This window comes from Abramis brama, assembly GCF_963993115.1.
Source record: "Abramis brama genome assembly, chromosome: 15".
Lineage (NCBI taxonomy): Eukaryota > Metazoa > Chordata > Actinopteri > Cypriniformes > Leuciscidae > Abramis > Abramis brama.
Genome location: NC_139977.1, coordinates 18,829,304 through 18,851,602, shown reverse-complemented (window position 1 = coordinate 18,851,602; position 22,299 = coordinate 18,829,304). Strand labels below are relative to the sequence as shown.

Sequence of the window (22,299 nt, the reverse complement as noted above, 5' to 3'; positions counted from 1 at the left end):
CCCACTGTATAATTTTGCAAAGCACAAGCCTATGTAAAAAGAGGTACAATAACTCAAAATGTATTTAGTGAAAAATGTATGAAAAAAAATCATACTTGATGCCATAATAATACTGTAGATAAACAGGTGTTACGTAACTAAAATAATCTTTAAAAACTAATTTCAGTGCTATACTTAAGCACTACCACAAACAGATAACATCTCCCAGCATGACATGAAATTAAGTGAACAGCAATAGCAGCATGTTTTTAAATGGCACCACTATGGAGGTTATGACTGACATCATATCAGAGCTAACCCACTTAGATTTAGCCTATTAAAAGATGTATGTAGGAGGATCATATAGCTACTATAAATGTAATATCACAGAGGAGCACCGTTATATGCTCTCTATTCATTTAAAACTCATCGTTTGTGTTTTTTGAAGCATTAGAGGACATCAGAGAATGTATCAAGTAAAATAGATTATGAAGAAATAATATGAACAAATACTATGTAACTATTGAAAATATAAAGAAGAAAATCCTAGTCACCGATGTCCACTGTTATTAGCACTGGGAAGAAAGACAAACAACAGAGTTAGTGTAAAATGTATGTTAAGAAAAGATAAGTTTGCAGTGAAATAAAAATACCGGAGAGATGAAACTCCCTGTTCTTTAGCAGCTTGTTAGTATACCATGGTAAATGCAAAATAAAAATATGAAAGCATGGTAAGAGGCATTCTTAAAAGCAGAGACAACACAGCATGCACATTTACCATGGTAATGAGTCCAGAGGTATTGTTGATAAAGCTGTTAGCGCCACTTTTAATGGTGGCGAAACCCTGCTTGATGTTTACACAACTAATCAAACAAGCCTCAATGGTTACCTCATTAAAATATTGATGTGCTTATAAGCCCTTATATGTTAATGTTCACTGACAAATCCTATTTGAGCAATTGATATATGCAGACACGCAAGAACCAGTTTTGAATAAACTATCCCTTGAAAGATTTTGACAAAGAGGGCAATCTTCACACAATACATTGATAGTCTGTGTGTTTGGATTACAGTAAACACTTTTCGCACACCTATACAATTCAAATCTAATTTACAGTGCTTGTACTGTATGAGCATGTTTTACACACTCTTTTCAGTGGCTGATTGTTGCCATGGGAACTCAAAAGCTGCAGGGTCACTTTGAATCCCTCTTACTCAGTGTCTGTGTAGAAACCAACTGCTATGAGGATGAACCTGAAACCAATCCTACTTTCTTTACCGGGGTAGTAAGTGTCATCAAAACCATGAACATTTATAGACAACAGTTCAACAACACAAACATCAAGCAGAAATACATAAACAGGGTATTGTCTCAATCTCACTGCAAAACACTGGTCTCAAATGGCTCATTAACAGAAAAGAAAAAAAAAGAGAAGAAATTAACATCAAATGCTATTAATGAATGCTGCAAAGCACCAATGCAAATAGAGTAAAGTTTCAGAGACAGTGGCGTTTATGTTAAGGTTTCCAAATTTGAATTCAGCTCAGGCCGTTTCCTGATCCCACCCCCTTTTTTCTCCCTAAATGTTTTCCTGTTTCCTGTTTCCATCTAGTGAAAAAAAAAAAAAAAAGAACAAAAAAGAACAAAAAAAAGAAAACCGCTATATGATTGACTATAATTTTCATTAATTGTATCCCTAGAAACTGAGAGAAAAAAAAAAATTTGTAGGTGTTGTGATTCATTTGTGCATTCCCTTTGCAAACAACATGTCCAACATATTTTGAATTTTGAAGCCTATTAAATATAATGTTAATGATACTAAAATCCAGCAAGTAGCGGTGCAGCACGACCAAAAGATACATTGTGTTTTGACAAACCTGCAATGTATGAAAGAAGTGCAGTGTCTTCTTCTAGAGTGCATTCCCGCCATCTACTGTTTTATCACGCCTCTTTACAGTTTACTAAGGCTGTGTCCGAATTTGCCCCCTAAACCCTCACCATAGTTCACTTGAGGGAGTGAATGAAACCGAGAGAGTGAATTCGGACACTGAGTGCGCCGGAAGGCCAGCCGCTTCTGCATAGTTTGTGCTTGCTTTTTAATAATTATTTGAAACTTGGCAAACTGGCAGCCCCAGTAGTAAGAGGAAAAGATTTATCTTGAACTCTGTCATAGAAACTATGAATAAACCTTAATCAATTAAAAGGGAATTTATGCCTGTATAATATTACGCTGTAGTCACACTGGACACGATGTTGAGCGTACATTAATATGCAATAACACAATCTTAAATAGTGCCCTATTTCAGGATATAAGGGGCGATTTCAGACACAGCCTAAGAGATTGTCTGATGATTATGTTAAGAACCGTTGGGTTGATATTTCACATGAATCAACTAGTAAAGGTTAAACTTTGGTATGTAATCTATGCAAACCAAAGATAAAACGTTGTCTGCGTTGAAGACTTCAAGCTCAAATTTAAGGACGCTCATACAGGTGAGTAATACATTAATTTTGCTACTTTATAGCACTCTATATCAAATGTCTGTTTTTATTTTAATTACAATGATGAATCAGTGTGTCATAGAATAATCTGTCCAGCTACAATTTCGCAATGAACCTTAAAAGATCACTAACATTGTGTTTTTCGCCATTGCTTTGTCAAAGCATCTGTCAATCGAACAGAAAATAAATTTGCAATATTAGTCCATGAGCCAGGGCCCCAAATTTGGTCTATCGGTATCATCTGGGGGGGCAAATGCTATCATTGTTTTTTGGCAAGGTATACACCCCTAGTATTAGAAAAATCACGATAGCAGTGCAGGGGTGGTAGCGAAATCACTTTTTTCAGCTCATGAAGTTACTAACCCCCTAAAATAAATTCCGTTTTTGAAATCTGGTGTATATCTGGTTTAGGCTCATGCTAGTGATATTGTCAATATTCTATAATATGGTGCTTGGTATCGTTGGAAAGGGGACCTTTTAGGCTTTCATTTAAGCCCAGTACTGAATCTGTCTGACAAACACAGAGGTCACATGACTTCTTTAAACCAGAAATAACACACATTTTTTCACAATTCCCGCCTAAACTGTATGCTTTCTTTTATCCCTGTGACATGAAAGAACACCAGGGACACAAAACTCAACAACTTCAATACTCAAGACACTCTGATGACTCAGAAAATGTATAATATACCCATACTATTTATTTGTGAGAGCCTTAAATTAGACTTGTGCAGCCAGCACAAGTCTTCAAAATAGAATAGAGCCAATAGAATGGACAAATAGAATACCCTATTAGTCCAGGGCCAAATGGCCTATTTATTCATGTACAGTTGTAATAAAAAGTAACTGTTTCAATAGTGTTGTCAACATAACACTTGTAAGTGGTTTAACAAAATGTTTCTATCATGTATTTTGATATTCACCCACTTTCAGTTAGAATGTCAGAAAGTAGCTCATGAACGGAATTGTTGATGGATTTTGACAGTTTGACAAGGTTTTGTCAGTTTTGTGAAAAGATTGTTGGTTCAGTTGACTGGTTATAACAACACTACCAACTATGCCATCTTCAATCAACTTCCATTGAGTTCCAGGGGTATTAAATGTAAGTACAAAATAGGGGAATAGTAGTACAAATTGGTGGGGAATAGTAGCAGTAGCTAATGTAAGCTTGGTGTTTTTAGCAGGCTAGCTATCTAGCAGGTTAAACAGTGTAACAGTAACTGCTACAGTGCAGTCAGGGCTCTCAAGTGTCACGTGACAGTCACTCATTTCTGTCTTTTGTCACAACCTCTCATTACACATTGTATTTCTCACACGGAAAAACTATATATAATATATTTAATATGCCGCAGCGCCCAAAATGTCTCTGGCCGCGCCAGTCTCATTATGGAACTGGCAGGAATCAATCGCTGTAAAAATAGAGAAATGAGCAGAGCAACTGAACCAACAATCTTTTCACAAAACAGACAAAACCTTGTCAAACTGTCAAAATCCATCAACATTCCGTGAATGAGCATATTTGGGTCCAATATGGATTTTTGTATGTCTGACATAACATCAGAAAGAGTCAACGAGTATTTATGAAAAGGTCAAGTTTCAAGTACTCCTTGGCCAGAAAAAAATTCAGTATGTCAAATATGGACTTTTGTCAGGATGATATAACATCCGAATATATCAATCTGAATGTATAGTGTAATTCTTTTAGGACTCTTTGGCCAGAAATATGTTCAGTAGTTCAAAAGGGGACCTCTAAATAGCTGATTTATCATCAGAGTCTATAAAAGAGAATAGAAAGAAAAAAATATAGAAAGAGTCTATAACTTTATATCGTTTAAAAACTTTTGAGGACCCTTTGACCAGAAATAAGTTCAAAACGTCAGATATGGATATCTACTGTACATGCAGTGGCGTAACTTTGTTTTAAAAAGTTGGTGGGACAGGTGGGGTGTATGTACAATAACATTAAGATGTCCAGCAATCGATTTAAATAGTACATTGATTGGGTTTAATTTGTCGTTTAATGAGGCCAATTATATGTTGTAAGTGGCGAGAATTTTCACGTGAATAAATGCATAGATCCGACTATTTTAAACGTGTATTTAAATGGTCCAGGGGCAGAACTTTTGCCAAGTGGTTGTATATCAGGCAGAGACACGTTTGTGTGCATTTTGTTTTGTAATTTCACCGGAACGAATAGAGAGTCTACACAACGGATCGAATACGCGTCCGAGTGAAGACTGTGCGCGAGCCACAAACAAACACAGTATCCGCGCCACTGATCGCAGCGGCAACGTGAACTTTGATCACTTGATTTCAAAAACAACACATTTCAGCGCTAGATTGCCTCTTATTTAATTCTATTCTCCTCTTATTTAATCTACATTCGTGCCGCGAGGTGTTTCAAAAGTGGTGGGGACAATATCGACCTTTGCAAAAACTGGTGGGGACATGTCCCACCCGCAAATTACGCCTGTCTACATGGCTTATGTAGCATTAGAAGGAGTCTATGAGTATGCATAGAAAGTCCAAGATCGAGGACTCTTTTGCCATATATTCCTTGGGTCAAATAAGGCTGATTTGACATCAGAAGGAGTCGATAACTTCATATAGTTTGAAAAATGTTCAGGACACTTTGACAAGAAATAAGTTCAAAAGGTCAGATATGGACATCTATATGGCTTATGAAGCATCAGAAGGAGTCTATGAGTATGTATAGAAAGCCCAAGATCGAGGACTCTTTGGCTAGAAATATGTATCTTGGGTCAAGAAAAAAATTCAGTGTGCACCACCACATTGCACACTAGAGCTAACTCCTTCCCATGTTCATTAAAGAGATAACATGTTGCATTGCATTGCACAAACGATCTAACGTTGTGCATTGAAAAATAACATAGGCTATGCACTTCTTGCATTGCATTGCACACCAGAACTAAATCAATCCCATGTTCATTAAAGAGATAACATGTTGCATTGCATTGCACAAACGATCTAACGTTGTGCATTGAGGTTATGCACTTCTTGCAATTGCATTGCATTGCACACTAGAACTAACTCCTTCCCATGTTCATTAAAGAGATAACATGTTGCATTGCATTGCACAAACGATCTAACGGTGTGCACTAAGGTTATGCACTTCTTGCATTTACATAATCATTTACTTATTCTGATGTTTCTTCAGCCATACAGAAGTCCAGATTTGACATGTTGAACATATTTCTGACCGAAGAGTCCTTGATCTTGAACTTTCTATTCATAATTATAGACTCTTTCAGACAGAACATCGGACAGACAATTGTCCATATTAATTATTGAACATATTGAACATATTTCTGGCCAACAAGTCCATGAACTTGGAACATTCTGTACATGCTCATTGACTCCTTTTAATGTTTCATCAGCCAGAGAGTAGTCCATAATTTACCTACTGAAAATATTTCTGGTAAAAGAGTCCTCGATTTTGAACTTTCTATACATGTTCATTGACTCCTTATGATGATTCATCAGCCAGACAATTGTCCATAACTGACCTACTGAACATATTGCTGCCCGAAGAGTCTATGAACCTGAACTTTCTATTCATAATCATTGACGACTTCTGATGTTTCATCAGCCAGACTGCAGTCCATATTTGACCTACTGAATATATTTCTGGCAAAGGAGTCCTCGATCTTGAACTTTCTATACATGCTCATTGACTCCTTCTGATGTTTCACAAGCAGACAATAGTCCATAATTGACCCTCTGAACATATTTCTACCCGAAGAGTCTTTGAACTTGAACTTTCTATTCATAATTGTTGACTTCTGATGATTTATCAGCCAGACAGCAGTCCATATTTGACCTTCTGAACATATTTTTGGCAAAAGAGTCCTCGATCTTGAACTTTTTAAACATACTCATATAGACTCTTTCTGGTGTTTCATCAGCTATGAAGTAGTTCTGATTTGACATAATGAACATATTTCTGATCGAAGAGTCCTCGATCTTGAACTTTCTATTCATACTTATAGACTCTTTCAGATTAGCCTGGCTAACGTCAGACCTCGTCTCATTGAGACGTGGTCTGGGAACCACATGTTCATTTTCTTGTATTTGAGGCGTGGTTTACGAATGCCCAGAGCCGTTTATTGGGCACTACGAATGTCTATCAAATGCGCCTGTACGTAGCTCATAGCCAATCGTTTCAATTATACCAGATGACGTATGTAGAGCGACAGAAATTCGACGAGGAAACCCAGGCTACTTTCAGATAGTACATCGGCCAGACAATTGTAGATATTGACTATTGAACACATTTCTGGCCAACGAGTCTCTGAACTTGAACTTTCTATACTTGTTTCATCAAGCAGACAATAGTCAATAATTGACCTCCTGAGCATATTTCTAGTAAAAGAGTCCTCGATCTTGAACATTCTATACATGCTCATTGACTCCTTAGGCTGTTTCTTCAGCCATACAGTAGTTCAGATTTGACATATTAAAAATATTTCTGACTGAAGAGTCCTTGATCTTGAATTTTCTATTCATACTTATAGACTCTTTCAGATAATACATCGGCCAGACAATTGTCCATACTGACTGTTGAACATTTCTGGCCAACGAGTCTATGAACTTGAACTTTCTATACATGCTCATTGACTTTTACTAGAGTTTCATCAGCCAGACAGTAGTCCATAATTGACCCGCTGAAAATATTTCTGTTAAAAGAGTCCTCGATCTTGAACTTTCGATATATGCTTATTGAATCCTTATGATGATTCATCAGCCAGACAATTGTCCACAATTGACCTACTGAACATATTGCTGCCCAAAGAGTCTAAACTTGAACTTTTTATATAAAATCATTAACTTCTTCTGATGTTTCATCAGCCAGACAGCAGTCCATAAATGACCTACTGAACATTTTTCTGGCAAAAGAGTCCTCGATCGTGAACTTTCTAAACACACTCAGACTCTTTCTGATGTTTCTTCAGCCATACAGTATTTCAGATTTGACATGGATGAAAGAACATCACCTGCAGCTCAACCTGGCAAAGACTGAGCTTCTCGTCCTCCCTGCCAATCCGTCTCTACAGCACGACTTCACTATCCAGCTAGACTCATCATCAATCACCCCATCAAGGTTGGTCAGAAATCTTGGAGTAACGTTTGATGACCAGCTGACCTTCACAGATCACATTTCAAAGACAGCTCGATCATGCAGGTTTGCACTGCACAACATCAGGAAGATCAGGCCTTTCCTTACTGAGCATGCAACACAACTTCTCGTCCAGGCCCTGGTCATTTCTAGGCTTGACTACTGCAATGCTCTTCTGGCCGGACTTCCATCATGTGCAACTAAACCTCTACAAATGATTTAGAATGCTTCAGCTCGTCTTGTCTTCAACGAGCCCAAAAGGGCCCACGTCACTCCTCTGTTCACCTCTCTGCACTGGCTACCTCTCGCTGCTCGCATTCAAGGCATTGACGCTTGCTTACAGATCTATCACAGGCTCAGCTCCCTCCTACTTTCACTCACTCCTACGAGTCTACACCCCTACCAGAAGCCTACGATCGGCCAACGAGCGACGTCTCGTGGTTCCATCACAGAAAGCCACAAAATCTCTTTCCAGAACATTCTCATTCACAGTTCCATGCTGGTGGAACGCTCTCCCCACCCTCATCCGGAAAGCAGAATCCCTGACAACATTCAAAAGACAACTGAAAACCCATCTCTTCCGTGAGCACTTAACCTCTTAAAAAAAAAAAAAAAAAAAAAAAAAACTTCCCTTTCCCTTTAAAAACCTCGCTTATCGGGCTTATGCTACTCTGAATAATGCCTGAACTTCGTATTTTGAGCACTTCTTGCGTTGTTTTTGCCTCTTCATGATGACTCGCTTAACTTAGTCCTAATCTGTAAGTCGCTTTGGATAAAAGCGTCTGCTAAATGACTAAATCTAAATCTAAATCTAAATATACACCAGATTTCAAAAACGGAATTTATTTTAGGGGGTTAGTAACTTCATGAGCTGAAAAAAGTGATTTCGCTACCACCCCTGCACTGCTATCGTGATTTTTCTAATACTAGGGGTGTATACCTTGCCAAAAAACAATGATAGCATTTGCCCCCCCGATGATACCGATCAACCCCCCTGGCTCATGGACTATATACCTTAGTGCACTTATCACAAGGCAAAGGCTATGATTTATTTAAATAGGTATATAGCTTAGTTTGTTGTGGTGGTGGGTTTCAGAGCGAATCTCAGAGCTGCTCCGTTCACAGAAAATGTTGCGAGCTTAACGTTTAACGTACATTTTTGACTACTCCTGTATATCCAATTTAAATTGAATGCATTTTGTTCTTGCAATGATGTTACATTTGTTGCAATTTTTTACTTTAACAAACAGTCAGTTTGAGATATATATTTGAGTATTGTGTGTAGACTATCTTTGGATAGTTTACAAAATAAAACAATATAGACTATTCTTTGAAATCACAATTGTATTGCATTACGTTTTTTTAAACGTTTTAAAAAAGTAGATTCAATATAGCTAGAGACTTTTTGATTGTAACTTGTAGTGTAGCTAAACTGGATATATGAGGTAGCCTAATTTTAAAAGTTTGATTTCTACACCTGGAAAAGTCATGTAAATTAATAAAATCTTAAAGGAATAGTTCACTTAAAAATGAAAATTCAGTCATCATTTACACACCCTCAAATTGTTTGAAACCTGTATGAATATCTTTCTTCTGCTGAGCACAAAGGAATATATTTTGAAGAATGTCAGTAACCAAATAGTTGATGCACCCCATTGACTTCCATTGTATTTTTTTCCTACTATGGAAGTCAGTGGGGTACATCAACTGTTTTAATTTTTAAGTGAACTATTCCTTTAAAACGTCATGGCATTTTATAATGAATGAATGAATACACATTTTACACAAGTTTTGCTAAGCTATTGTAGTAAAAATCCTTATTCGTAATCCTTATCCAGTGAATCACAAACGACTAAATTACAGCTCCTAAAACTTCTGGAATTCTGAAATTTAATTATTAGAATTATACTTATTTTAGTTACTATTTTGTGGACAAAGGAGCCCCATTGGTTGAGAACCATTGATCTAAAGTGCAAATTAAAGCAAACGCATGAGAGAACTATTTAGCATTCCAAACTAATGGAAAAATTAAGAAACTGCTCTTTGGTGAAATTAACTTAGGCCGTCCAGTCTATGAACATACTACATCCACGAATTACCGGCCTATCACTGAGCAGTAATTAATGGGTCTTCTAATAGGATCTTTAAGCGAGAGGGCGGACCTGTTAGATGCCTTGATTTATGAAGCAAGGGGTACATCAGTGGGGTACATCAACTGTTTTAATTTTTAAGTGAACTATTCCTTTAAAACGTCACTCCACTCTCGCTCTGAATGAACTGAGGTACAAGGGGAGAAGGAGCAAGTTCTTAAAAGACATTACTTACGGAGTCTCCACGCTCTTTCTGCAGTGTGTTATAGACAGAGGGGGATCTGTCGAAGAGAAAACCGGAGAGAAAGAAAGCGATTAGAGATTTAACACGCGCATAAAAAGACTAATTCCCTGATGAAAAGCACCCTAAGAGCTTGTTGGGAGTTCTGCAGCATCATTTGTGCAATAGTGGCAGTTACCTGTTATTTAAACCTCTTCATACTGTAAGAGAACAAGATAGTGTGGATGCCTTGAATGTTAAATAAATGGAATTGCTTTAGGCAAAAAAATTCTCCCAGTCTGTTTGAATTGCATCAAAGTCTTCAGTCTGTCAGTAGGGTAAGATGTAAATTGCATGGGGTTTGGATGAGAAAGAGGAGGACATTCTGGCCGTAAGGGCACCACTGACCTCGTCTCCTCTTGAGCTTACGCCGTCTCTGTTTGTTGACGAAGCAGGCTGCTAGCGTGCTGAAGAGGACGGCTGCTGCCAGGAAACAGATGGTGGCCACAATGCCTGCCACCACCGGCCGCGCCAGTCCCTCGTCTGGCACCTCAGGCGGCGGGAAATAGTCTGAAAGATACAAACAAGCTCGCCTTCAGCACACACACACACAAGCTCTTTCATTCTTAGTTGCCTAAGACAGGCTGTTTTAACAATAAACCATACAGCTCATTTTGTATTATTTAGTTAATAGGAGCATTAATGAAAATAGCCAGCTATCTTGATTCATAAAGACATTCAAAATACATTTTAAATCACAGTGGGATGCTTTAAGAAATGAGATTAAAGACTGAGCAGCCTCACATTTATTTTGACTTCAAGTAGTGATTGAATTCCGACTGTAATGCTTAAACTATCTATTTAGTGAAATCAATCATTAGGGGTGGTTGTCAATCCCTAGAATATGGTAACAGACAAGGTTTGTCAACAGAACAAAATATAATAAAATACACCAATCATCTAAAAAAACAGGTTTACACTATTGTTCAAAAGTAATTCATACTTTTATTCAGCAAGGATGCATTAAACTAATCAAACAGTAAATGATGTTCTTTGAACTTTCCATTCATAAAATAATCCTGAAAAAATAATAAAAAAAAAAAATAATATATATATATATATATATATATATATATATATATATATATATATATATATATATATATATGGCAGCACAACTGTTTTCAAAACTGATGATAATAATAAGAACTGTTCCTTAAGCACCAAATCAGCATATTATAATGTTTTCTGAAGGGTCATGTGACACTGAAGATTGGAGTAATGATGCTGAAAATTCAGCTTTGCCATCACAGGAATAAATTACATTTTAAATTGTAATAACATTTTACAATATTACAGTTTTAATGTATTTTTGATCAAATATATGCAGCCTTGGCCAGCATAACTTAACTGAACCTAAACTTTTGAACGGTAGTATATATGGTGACAGATCTCAAAAGTGAATATTTTCAAAAGTTAAAATATCCCTGTTTAAATGGCTTAAAGTGATAATAAATATTTTACCTACTAAATACTAAACAAACTGGCATGCCCATAGCCCAATAAATAATATTTATTTTTGTATTTGTATTTTCAGTGAACATTAACTGAAACATTAAATATTTTATAGTTTGAGATATTAAAACTATAAAATTTTTTTTTACAGTTGTCTGACTATATTCAAACAAAAAGAACACTATGCATCCAATATTTCTGAATGTGAACTTGCTTTAATTCTCAAATAAGACTTCAGCAAAGGCAAAATAATTCACTTTACATCCATCAGATGGCAGCAGAGTCTCATCAGACCACCACTAATTCAGAGTCAACTCATTCCATTAATGTTTGTGTGAGCCTACACAAAAATGTCAAGAGTACATTACAACATGATATCATGTGCAGTAAAATATCACAGTACAGGTTCTAAAATCCTCAGTATGGGCACTGACCTGTGCTAGAGACTCCCACTACATTACTGGGCTCACTGACAAGGCCCTCCATAACCGCTATCACTCTGAACTCATACCAGGCCTCCTGTAAAACAATGCAGAGACATTTACAGCATGTTTCCTTTAAATAGGTGTATTACCTTAAATCACTAGAAAAACCAGTCCACTGAAGGTTCAGTTGTAGTAGATTAAAACATTGTAAGGAATGTGAAATAATTGGAATAAATTTGCATCCAAATGTGACAAATATGCAAAAAACGTCTGAACTTTTCATTACTGTGAGTAAAACCTTGGGGAAGATTTCTGTCATTTTGCTTTTTTCCTTCAAATTTACATTTTAGAAAATGTAATAAAAATATAATTTGCATGGCTTTCAAATGGTCATAAGAGTTCTGTTTCGGAACAACATAACTGTGACTAAACGATAAACAAATTTTTACTGTTGCTTGAATTATCATTCTAGGTTTAAAAGCAATACCAAAATTATATTATAGTTATAGTTTATTCTCAAATACTGCAGAAATCCCAAAACAAGCTGTGTGTCAAACTTTTGAAATTGTGATCACAGGTATACCTGAACCAGGTCTCTAGCCAAGAGCTCTGTCTCTCCAGCAGGGATTGCATCATCAAGGACATCCCACCTCTCCCCGAGGCGGAAGTCCATAATGTAGTGATCAATTGGCGACGTGTGATTGGCTGGAGGGATCCATGTGAGTAGGACTCCCTGCTGTGTCCGGTTGGCTGTGAGGCACCGTGGTGGGGTAAGCAGCACCAGTGGTTCTGGGGTACTTATAGGAAATACTAGAGGGAAGAAAGCAAAACACTGTATCATCATAATATGCAGATATGATGCTCAAGAAATATTTCTTATTATTATTAATGATAAAAACTGTTGTGCTGCTTAATATTTTTGTGGAAACCATGATACATTTTTTCAGGATTCTATAAAGAATAGCAAAAACATATATTTTTTTTGTTTGTTTTGAAAATAAATATTTTATAACATTATACATGTATTTTCTGTCACTTTTGGTCAATTTAATGCATCCTTGCTGAAACTGCTGAGCCTAACTGTCTGAACGATAGCGTTTTATAAGCGATAAATGTGCTAGTATTTGTTGGTAGTATTAGTATTTTTTCTAGTAGCGTTTTTGGTAACACTTTACTTAAAGCCTTTATGTATGATGCGTTATAAATGTATTCATAATGTACATTATAATGCATTATATGTTTTCATAAATAATTGTAAACAAAGTTATAAAGCATTATAATATTTGCAGATGAACTGTTAAATCTGAAATTGGTTGTTTGTCATGATGTGTTATACTTTCTAAAGCATTGGGACACCTGACCATTACACCAACAGGGACTTAAATTACATTGTATTCTAAATACATAGACATTAATATGGAGTTGGTCCAACCTTTGCAGCTTTAACAGCTTCCACTCTTCTGGGAAGGCTTTCCACAATAATTTGGAGATTTTCTGGGGGAATTTTTTCCCATTCAACCAATAGAGCATGGATGAAATAGTCAAAAGGTATAAATGGACCTTGCTCTTTCTCACAGTCACAGTCATGCTGGAATAGAAAAGGGCCTTCCCCAAACTGTTTCCACAAAGTTGGAAGCATAGTATTGTCCAAAATGTCTTGGTATGCCGAAGCATTAAGACTTCCCTTCACTGGAAGTAAGGGGCCTAGCCCTAACCCCTAAAAAACAGCTCCATACCTTTATCCCTCCTTCACCAAACTTTACAGTTGCCAGATTGCAGTCAGGCAGGTAAAGTTTAACTGGCATCTGCCAAACCCAGATTCACCCATCAGTCTGCCAAACAGAGAGGCGCGATTCATCACTTCACAGAACATGCATCCACTGCTTTAGAGTTCAGTGGCAGCGTGCTTTACATCCCTCCATCCGATGCTTGTAATTGTACTTGATGATGAGGCTTGTATGCAGCTGCTCAGCCATGAAAACCCATTCCATGAAGTTGCCGCACAGTTTTTGTGCTGATATTAATGCCAGTGGAAGTTTGGAACTCTTGACGACTTTTACGGCCCTCAGTGACTTCGCTCTGTGACATTACATGGTCTTCCTCTTTGTGGATGAGTTGCTGCTGTTACTAAACGCTTTCCAATAATACAACTTACAGTTGCACGCAGAATATCTAGCAGGGATGAAATTTGACAAACTGGCATCCTATACACAGTACCACGGTTGAAATCACTGAGATCTTCAAAACGACCCATTTTTTTCACACGTTTGTAAATGCAGACTGCATGGCTAGGTAGTTGATTTCATACAGCTGTGGCAATGGCAATTCAATAATTAAGAGGTGTGTCCCAATACCTTTGTCCATAGTGTATATAACATGGTGTAATATAGTTAGGATCAAGAATTTGTTGCTTCTTTAGTACTAAGTACTAGAATAAATCAGTAAGGAATCATAATTGTTAAGAGTCAGAATTTCAACTTTAATCGCTAAATTCTTAACGTTTCTATCCCTACTATAAAATGGACTTCTGTCAGGCAGAGATGAACTTGTCATTGAATGTTGGACTGCACGGGTGACCAACCTAGTGTGTTCACAGTGACGACCTCGCTGAACGGGCCCGTCCCCAGCTTGTTCTGGGCCAGGACACTGAATTGGTAGGCCGTCTCGGGCTCCAGCCCTTGCACCAGGAGCCAGTGCTGCCCGCTGGGCACAGGCATGGACAGCCAGTCATGCGGTCCTAACTGCTCCCTCTTCACCCTGCAGGAGGAGTCACATGCACAGATGGAAAAAGTTGTCATGCATGCACACACGCTTGGATAATGATTATCACGTCGCTCACAACACTGATGAGAGCACTGCTTGCAGCTTGACGGAAAAAGACAGCTTGTTTGGCTCAGTGTGAGTGCTCAGTGATATCCAATAATACAAAAATTTCCCAGAGGAAATCCTGAAGAATGCAACTGCGTTTTCAACCACTGATCTTTACAAAAAAATCTTCATACATCTTCAGTGCGCCTTGGCCGCCCTACAACCCTTTTCTCTGGCTCTCTTGGGAATGACCTATGGCTTGAAATGAGTCAATTGTATGGACAATACATCTCTTACAAGGAAACAGTAAGAATGACTGCAATGTTGTGGATAAGTGGAATAGAAAGTATATTTGGTCACACTTTAGAATAGCGTCCAATTCTCACTATTAACTAACCATTAACCACAACATTTGCAATAAACGTAATAGTAAGGTAGTTGTTAAGTTTGGGTATTGGGTAAGATTAAGGGATGAAGAATATCGTCATGCAGAATAAGGCATTAATATGTGCTTTATAAGTACGACCACAAGACCCTAAACTATCACTGTATATTTTAACATTTAGATTTTTTATATTTACAATGTATTGTTTTGTTTTTTTAGCTACAGAAGCCAGTGACATCATGCCCTATTGCACACATCCGTTGCAAGTGTGACTGCATCTACAACCAGTAATCTGATAAACTACTGCTCTTGGCATGCATGGAATGACGCCTGACGGATGTCTTATTGTTCCTATTGCTGTGAGTCATAATATTCCACTGAGGTATAATTGATCACTTCCTCCATGCCCTTATAACATGAGAGTTCACAGGCTCTTGAGATGTGTGTTATTCACAGCATCTCAGCGGTCACTCAGCGCCTCTCCTGCAATACGCAGGAAGTAGCAGGAACACGCCAACTATCTGCGTCAACGAGGTTGATGGAAGCTGTTGTTTAATCTCACGTGGGTCACCTTTAAAGGCCATTCACACACAACCTTTAAAGCATGAGTCACACTGCCCAATGTTTCAAATGACACCTTTAGTCAGCTCTTGGCACAGGCCTCCGATCGTTTGGGTACCTGTGGTGGACACATCAGGCCAGTGGATAATGATGGTCAAAAAGAAGTTTGATGCAGAAAGATGAGGGAGACCTGGCCCTTGGGTGAGGATTAACATGTTTTTTTTATCCTCCGGAGGGCCTTCTATTCTTCTTGAGCTTATGTCTGTGTAGATTGCTGCATTAGTGGAAGGACTCAAGTTGGTACTCGGTACAGACTATGAAGAAATGCTGAGCGCATACAGACCCAGTTTCCTCATATATGACATCGATCTGTCAGCAAAAATAACATTGAAACTGAATTTAATTCTGATCTTGGCAATGTACATCGAAATACATTTCTTGATGAGCGAACAGTCAGATGAAAGTTCATGTCAGTGTTTTTCAATCTTAAAGCCACGTTGTTTTATTCATCCTCTGCATGAAGAAGACTAATATATATATATATATATATATATATATATATATATAAAATATAAGGTGTAATTATTCAGCCAAAGTTAAACAATGTATACTGCTACCTCTCCATTTTTTAAAACAATTTCCAAAGAAATGACCACAAGCACTCATATGTACAATACTAAAAAAGAAAAAAAGCCTCAAGACTTTAATAATATGTCAGATTTGAGCAGAAAATCAGAAATTGGGCACCACAAATGTATATATGTATAAACAATACCAATCAAAAGTTTGGGGTTGGTACAATAGTTACCATTCAGCAAGGTATAGTTGTATTCAGCAAGGATTCATTAAAAGCGGGAGTAAAGAATTTTTATTTTTTTCAAAACATTTCTATTTCACATAAAAGCTGTTAGAATTTAAAAAATATATATAATCAAATTTTTTGATTGATTTCTGAAGGATCATTTGACACTGAGGACTGGAGAAATGGCTGCTGAAATTTTAGCTTTGCCATTGTCACGTATCCAGTCACCACACCAGCTCTGTCACCTCTACCGCACTACACTTCCCAGCATCCCTCATGCTTCCCACCTGCACCTCATCATCAGCACTCCCCCTGCACTCTCTTGTCTGGTCTCATCTATATGAACACCTTAAGACTGATTACATGTACCTTACCTGTTCTGTGGAAACCGGTAACACTTTACAATAAGGTTCCTTTATTAAACATTAGTTAATGTATTAACTAACATGAACTAACAATGAGCAATACATTTATTACTGTTTTTGTTAATCTTTGTTAATGTTAGTTAATAAAAATAAAGCTGTTCATTGTTTGTTCATGTTAGTTCACAGTGCATTAACTAATGTTAACAAGATTTTAATAAAGTATTAGTAAATGTTGAAATTAACATTAAAGCAGGGCTCAGTAGTTTCGAGATTTCTTCGCTGTATTCTCGCTTTTTGCTCGCAGGTTTCTCTCTAGAGCTCCCCCCACAGCTTCGGAATAGATATTTGACAACACTGTTGTAAAAACTCTTTGGCGATTCTCAGACACCAGAGGCTAGTAGATCAACGACATCAAAGCAGATGGGACATTCTTTAAAACGTCTTCTTCATTCGGGGTCGAACAGCGTGAGGGAGCGCAATAATGACAGCATTTTAGCAGATTTCTTTTGGCCGTAAGGCAATTGTTTACATCGCGAGACCTGATATCACGCGATACTTCCTGACGCGGCAGCCGGCGGCCCGCCGGCTCAAACTTGCAAGTGCGGATTTTTCGCTCACGGGCACCAGGGGGGTGCGAAACGACCACCATTCAACCCGAAATAAGTAATATAACCATTCCAATGACTCCGAAGCTGTTCAGTTAAGGTAGAAAAGTTACTTAGTTCACCTTTAACAAAGATGAACAAATGCTGTATAAGTGCAGTTCATTATTAGTTAATGTTAACTAATGTAGTTAACTAATGACCCTTATTGTAAAGTGTTACCTGGAAACCTTACCTGTCCTCTGCTATGCGTCACCTGCCCTTCGTCTGCATCTGGAACCATCATCTGCAAATAGAAACATTCGTTCACAGCAATCTAAGTCATCCTTCATCTGTTCTTCATCCATCATACCACCAGTCTGCATTCCTGTTCTGTGTATCTGTCCAATAAACTCTGTGTTTGAAGTCTTACCTGTCTGCATCCTTCTGTTCTGTGACAGAAGACCAGACCATAAACAAAGTATGGGTGTTTCCCGCATCAATCAAAACCCAACTGATAATCTGATAACCTGTTTCCAGGATGGCCGCCCGATTGAAGAATATGTCAAAGAGTTCCTAGAAATTTCACACCAGGTCAACTGGACAGATGACATCCTAAATAAAACCAGGTTAATTCGCACAATACCTGGATCATGTGCTGTTGTTGATGAGCGGTTCAGCCTTCACCGTGGGTGAGGCTGATGATGACATTGCCACTCAACCACCATCACCAGCCATCTTTCTCGCCAGACCGCCTGCATATCTTCACCATGCCTGCCCAACCTGAGTTTTGTCACGTCAGGCCTGCACAGCCTCAGCTTTACGTCACGCCAATCAAGCCTGAATGTCTTCACGTCAGGTCTGCCCAGCCTGAGCTTCGTCATGCCAGTCAAGCCTGAGATTCTTCATCTCATGCCTATCAAGCCTGAATGTCTTCACGTCATGCCTGGCCAGCATGAACTTTGTCACGTAATGCCACAGGGATGGCTGCCACCTCGCCTCCCGAGCCCTTGGCAAAGATGACCACTGCCTCACCGCCTGAGCCCTTGGCAAGGATGGCCACTGCCTGAGCCCTCGGCAAAGAAGCCCGCCGCTTCACTGCTTGAGCCCTCGGCAAAGATGGCCACCACCTCACCGCCTGAGCCCTCAGCCAGGATGGCCGCCGCCATGTCAGAGCCTGTCCCAAGACCTGTTCATCGACCTGCTCCTGTTCCAAGACCTGTCCCTGAGTCTGTTCTCGAATCTGTTCCTGAGCCTGTATCTGTTCCTGGGCCTGAGTGCAAGCCCATAGATCCGCCCAAGAAAATTTTTGGGGGGAGCTATGGGTCCCCGGCCAGAATGGCCAAACCTGAGTCCCAGAGAAAGCCACGATGGCTGACCCTCCCTCCCTCCCGGGGTAGACTCCTTGTATTCCGCCTGCCTTCTCCAGCCTTTCACCACTCCTTCCAGCCCTTCGCCTGCCCCTCATCCTCCTGAACCTCCCCACCTCCTTCAGCATTTGGGTCCATCTACGGCGCGAGGTCACACCTTCCGGGAGGTGGAGGTACTGTCACGTATCCAGTCACCACACCAGCTGTCACCTCTACCGCACTACACTTCCCAGCATCCCTCATGTTTCCCACCTGTACACCATCAGCCATCACCTAATTACATCAGCACCTGCACCTCATCATCAGCACTCCCTATAAAGAGACACTTCTCCTACACTCCATTGTCTGGTCTCGTCTATACGAACACCTTAAGACCGATTACATGTACTTACCTGTTCTGTGGAAACCCTACCTGTCTTGTCATCTGCCATCCGTCACCTGCCCTTCGTCTGCGTCTGGAACCATCATCTGCAATTAGAGACATTTGTTCACAGCAAGCTAAGTCATCCTTCATCTGTATCTGTCCAATAAACTCTTTGTTTGAAGTCTTACCTGTCTGAATCCTTCTGTTCTATGACAGCCATTGCAGGAATAAATTATATTTTATGATATATTAAAATTGTAATCATAATTCACAATATTGCTGTTTTTACTGTATTTTGATCAATGCAGCCTTGGTGAGCATAAGACACTTCTTTCAAAAACATTCAGAAATCATACCGACCCCCAGACTTTTGAATGGTAGTCTATACATGTATATGCAGTATGCCTATATATAAACTTCCCCTTGCGTCTCATATAATCTCTAGACTTTCCCCTCTTTTTCTCCATATGTGTCTCTAAACTCTCAGACTACATTTCATGACCATTTATAGCTCGAAAAGGACTGAAATCTGTCTCCAGGGCTTGTAACAGTCTAAACCTGTTCATGCTACATTCCCATTAAACATGGCTGACATCTGTTACCAGGTGTGACATTGCAAAAATATGTTCTAAAAAGAGTAAGTAGCAAAGACACTATTTAAAGGAGCTTTAGAGACAAATGATTGAGATGTTCTTGCTCGTACCCATCGAAGCAAACAAAAAGCATGTGTCATTCTATAGGGGCAGGAGCACAGAGAGCTATAGAATGCTGATATTCTGGGTGAATATCGCAGAGGACAGCGCCAAAGAAGGAGCAGAACCACAGGGATGCAGAAGCACTGGCATGGGCGGCAGAGAGATGAAGAGAGGCGAAGGAGACGAACGTGCTGAGCCAGAAGCGAGAGTTTGCCGTAATGGTCATGTCAATAACAAAAGCCTCCACAACCTATAACCTCTTTTAAACCTGATTGTCACCTTACCAGAGCAAGTAATGGAAACTTATAAAATTGTTACAGTAAATACTTACTTGCAATTGTTGGCTCTCTGCATACGGTTACAATATCAAAAACTGTTTAGCACTGAACTGCGAGAAGGCACAAGACAAAGTCTTTATATTAATAAATACTTTTCATACATCACATATCTCAGAATCTATCATAGTTCAGAATCTATCAGGGCTTAAAGAGCATATTGCAGGTTAGAAGACCCAATGAGTCAATGTATAGAAAAATAATGTAGGAACTAGATTTTCTTTAAAAAAAAACCTTCGAAATACGCTACAGTGGCTTCTGGAGTCGTTTTTGTGAGAAAATTTTACTTCCGCATCTGAAAATGGGCGTGGCGGGAGTGACGTAGCACGAGGGAGAGCGGTCGATTCAAACAACAGGGAAATAATGGATCGCATGACGTTTCGGACGCTGAGGAAGTTGTTCATACTTACTCGTATGACGGAGCACAGCTATACAATTATGAGCCTGCTAGGCAGCCAAGAAAGCAGGGACAGGCCAGGATTAATGTTAGACAGAACAATGGTCAGAGGAGACAAATTGAGTTGTGGTGTGAGGAGATAGTGAAGAACAGGGCAGGTGTCTTGGTGAGAGACCAGTGTCAGCTTATAGATACGTTTCCTTGAAATTTCCTTGAATTAATTTTTTTTTTTTTATTAAAACTAACATCATAAATATGATATTTTTTTACTTTGAGCAATGATGGAGCTATACTTGACTCTTCTTAGAAGCAAATAAAAGAAAACAGCTCCTTGGACAAAATGAAATGTAATATTGGTAGTAGGCTATAAACAAAGGTTTATTTTAGTTCAGATTAACATTTGAGGGCAGCAATTGTATACATAATGTCAAAATAAAACCGACATAATGTAAATTGAAAGCATTTTATCTTACTATTCCTGCCAAACATCCATGGTTGCAGACAGTAGTGTTACTACAGTAAATCCATGGTAAATGTTGCTGATCTGTGGACACTGGATAGTTCATTTATTCCTGGTTTCCACGTCAGCACTGTTTGATCCGTTAATAACGGAGAAATTCTCACTAGATCTCGCAGCGATGTTATTACTTCAGTGGTGAATTCAAATGCTTTATTTACTGGATCTCGCAGTAACAGTGTTGCTTGATCAGGCTTGATCAGGCTTGCGCTGCACTGGTCCAAACTGATAAACGGTCCACACAAACACAATAACGAGTAGCTCAGTTTTCATTTCCGAAGCCGATGCGGAAGAGAAATCCCGTCTCTTCACCTGCACAAACCGCGCCCAGGCACGAAAGATAGCACCGTCCCTTTTCTTGTTAGGAAACCGGTGGACTCGATGTCCTGACAGGCTGGAGTTTTTGCAAGCTCCACAAACACAATAATTTACCATGACGATGATAAATTGAAATACAAAAACTACTGAAAACACACTGACTCACGACCGCTCTTACTGAATACCAACCTACTCTGCACTGAGCTGCGGCAGAGCCGCAGAGCACAGCACACATCTCCCTCTTGTGACGTAAAATGACGCGATGTTGAAAAAAAGCGTTTTTTACGAGCAGTCAAAGAAACGCTCACTTTATCTACTAAATTGGTGTCCTTATGTCGTTTTAAAACATTTTAAATCCTGCATTATCTTTTCATATGGTATTTTCATACACGGTTATATATTCATTTTGATTTTTTTTTACCTGCAATATGCTCTTTTAATAAATTCGGTATGTACAAACTGGAGGTTCACAGCACCTGCCAAACATGTGCAGTTCAATAAGCTGGACCTATAATTGATTAATTAGCATCTGAAAAGTTCTATTGTACTTCAACATCATTGTTTAGAACTTAATTTGATGTTTTGATGTTAACTCACCCTCATGTCGTTCCATTGTATTAAGAGACATTTCTCAAAATATCTTTTTTTGTGTTTCACAAAAGAAATAAATACATCATACATGTTTGGAAAGACATGACAGTGAGAGAAAATAAAGTAGAGAGTCTTTCATTATTGAGTGAACTATACCTTATTTTTCTTAGAGTATGAATGGGTCTGTATATATGAATGTAAACATGAAAATATATAGCTGCCTTTATATTTTAGAAAGGGGGTCACTGTGATATTGTATATATTAACATACTGTAAATGTGGCTTCCATAACTATAATCAGCAGTAGACTGTTCCTTCTAAATCACATGAACATGCCATTA

General features: G+C 38.7%; 1 protein-coding gene across 2 annotated transcripts in view; it reads right to left on the bottom strand.

Annotated features, from left to right (window-relative positions):
• The window catches only part of igsf9bb (immunoglobulin superfamily, member 9Bb), a 119,329-nt gene that overhangs the window by 15,649 nt on the left and 81,381 nt on the right, over positions 1-22,299 (bottom strand). Inside the window, exons 13-18 of one of the 2 annotated variants that reach the window (XM_084136647.1) lie at positions 14,451-14,626; positions 12,453-12,679; positions 11,879-11,963; positions 10,338-10,499; positions 9,945-9,990; positions 534-554 (exon numbers count right to left, since the gene is read on the bottom strand). In XM_084136647.1, coding sequence (XP_083992773.1) covers positions 534-554; positions 9,945-9,990; positions 10,338-10,499; positions 11,879-11,963; positions 12,453-12,679; positions 14,451-14,626 — 717 coding nt within the window. The remainder of the gene's footprint in view (positions 1-533; positions 555-9,944; positions 9,991-10,337; positions 10,500-11,878; positions 11,964-12,452; positions 12,680-14,450; positions 14,627-22,299) is intronic. The other variant, XM_084136648.1, reaches the window with a different exon arrangement.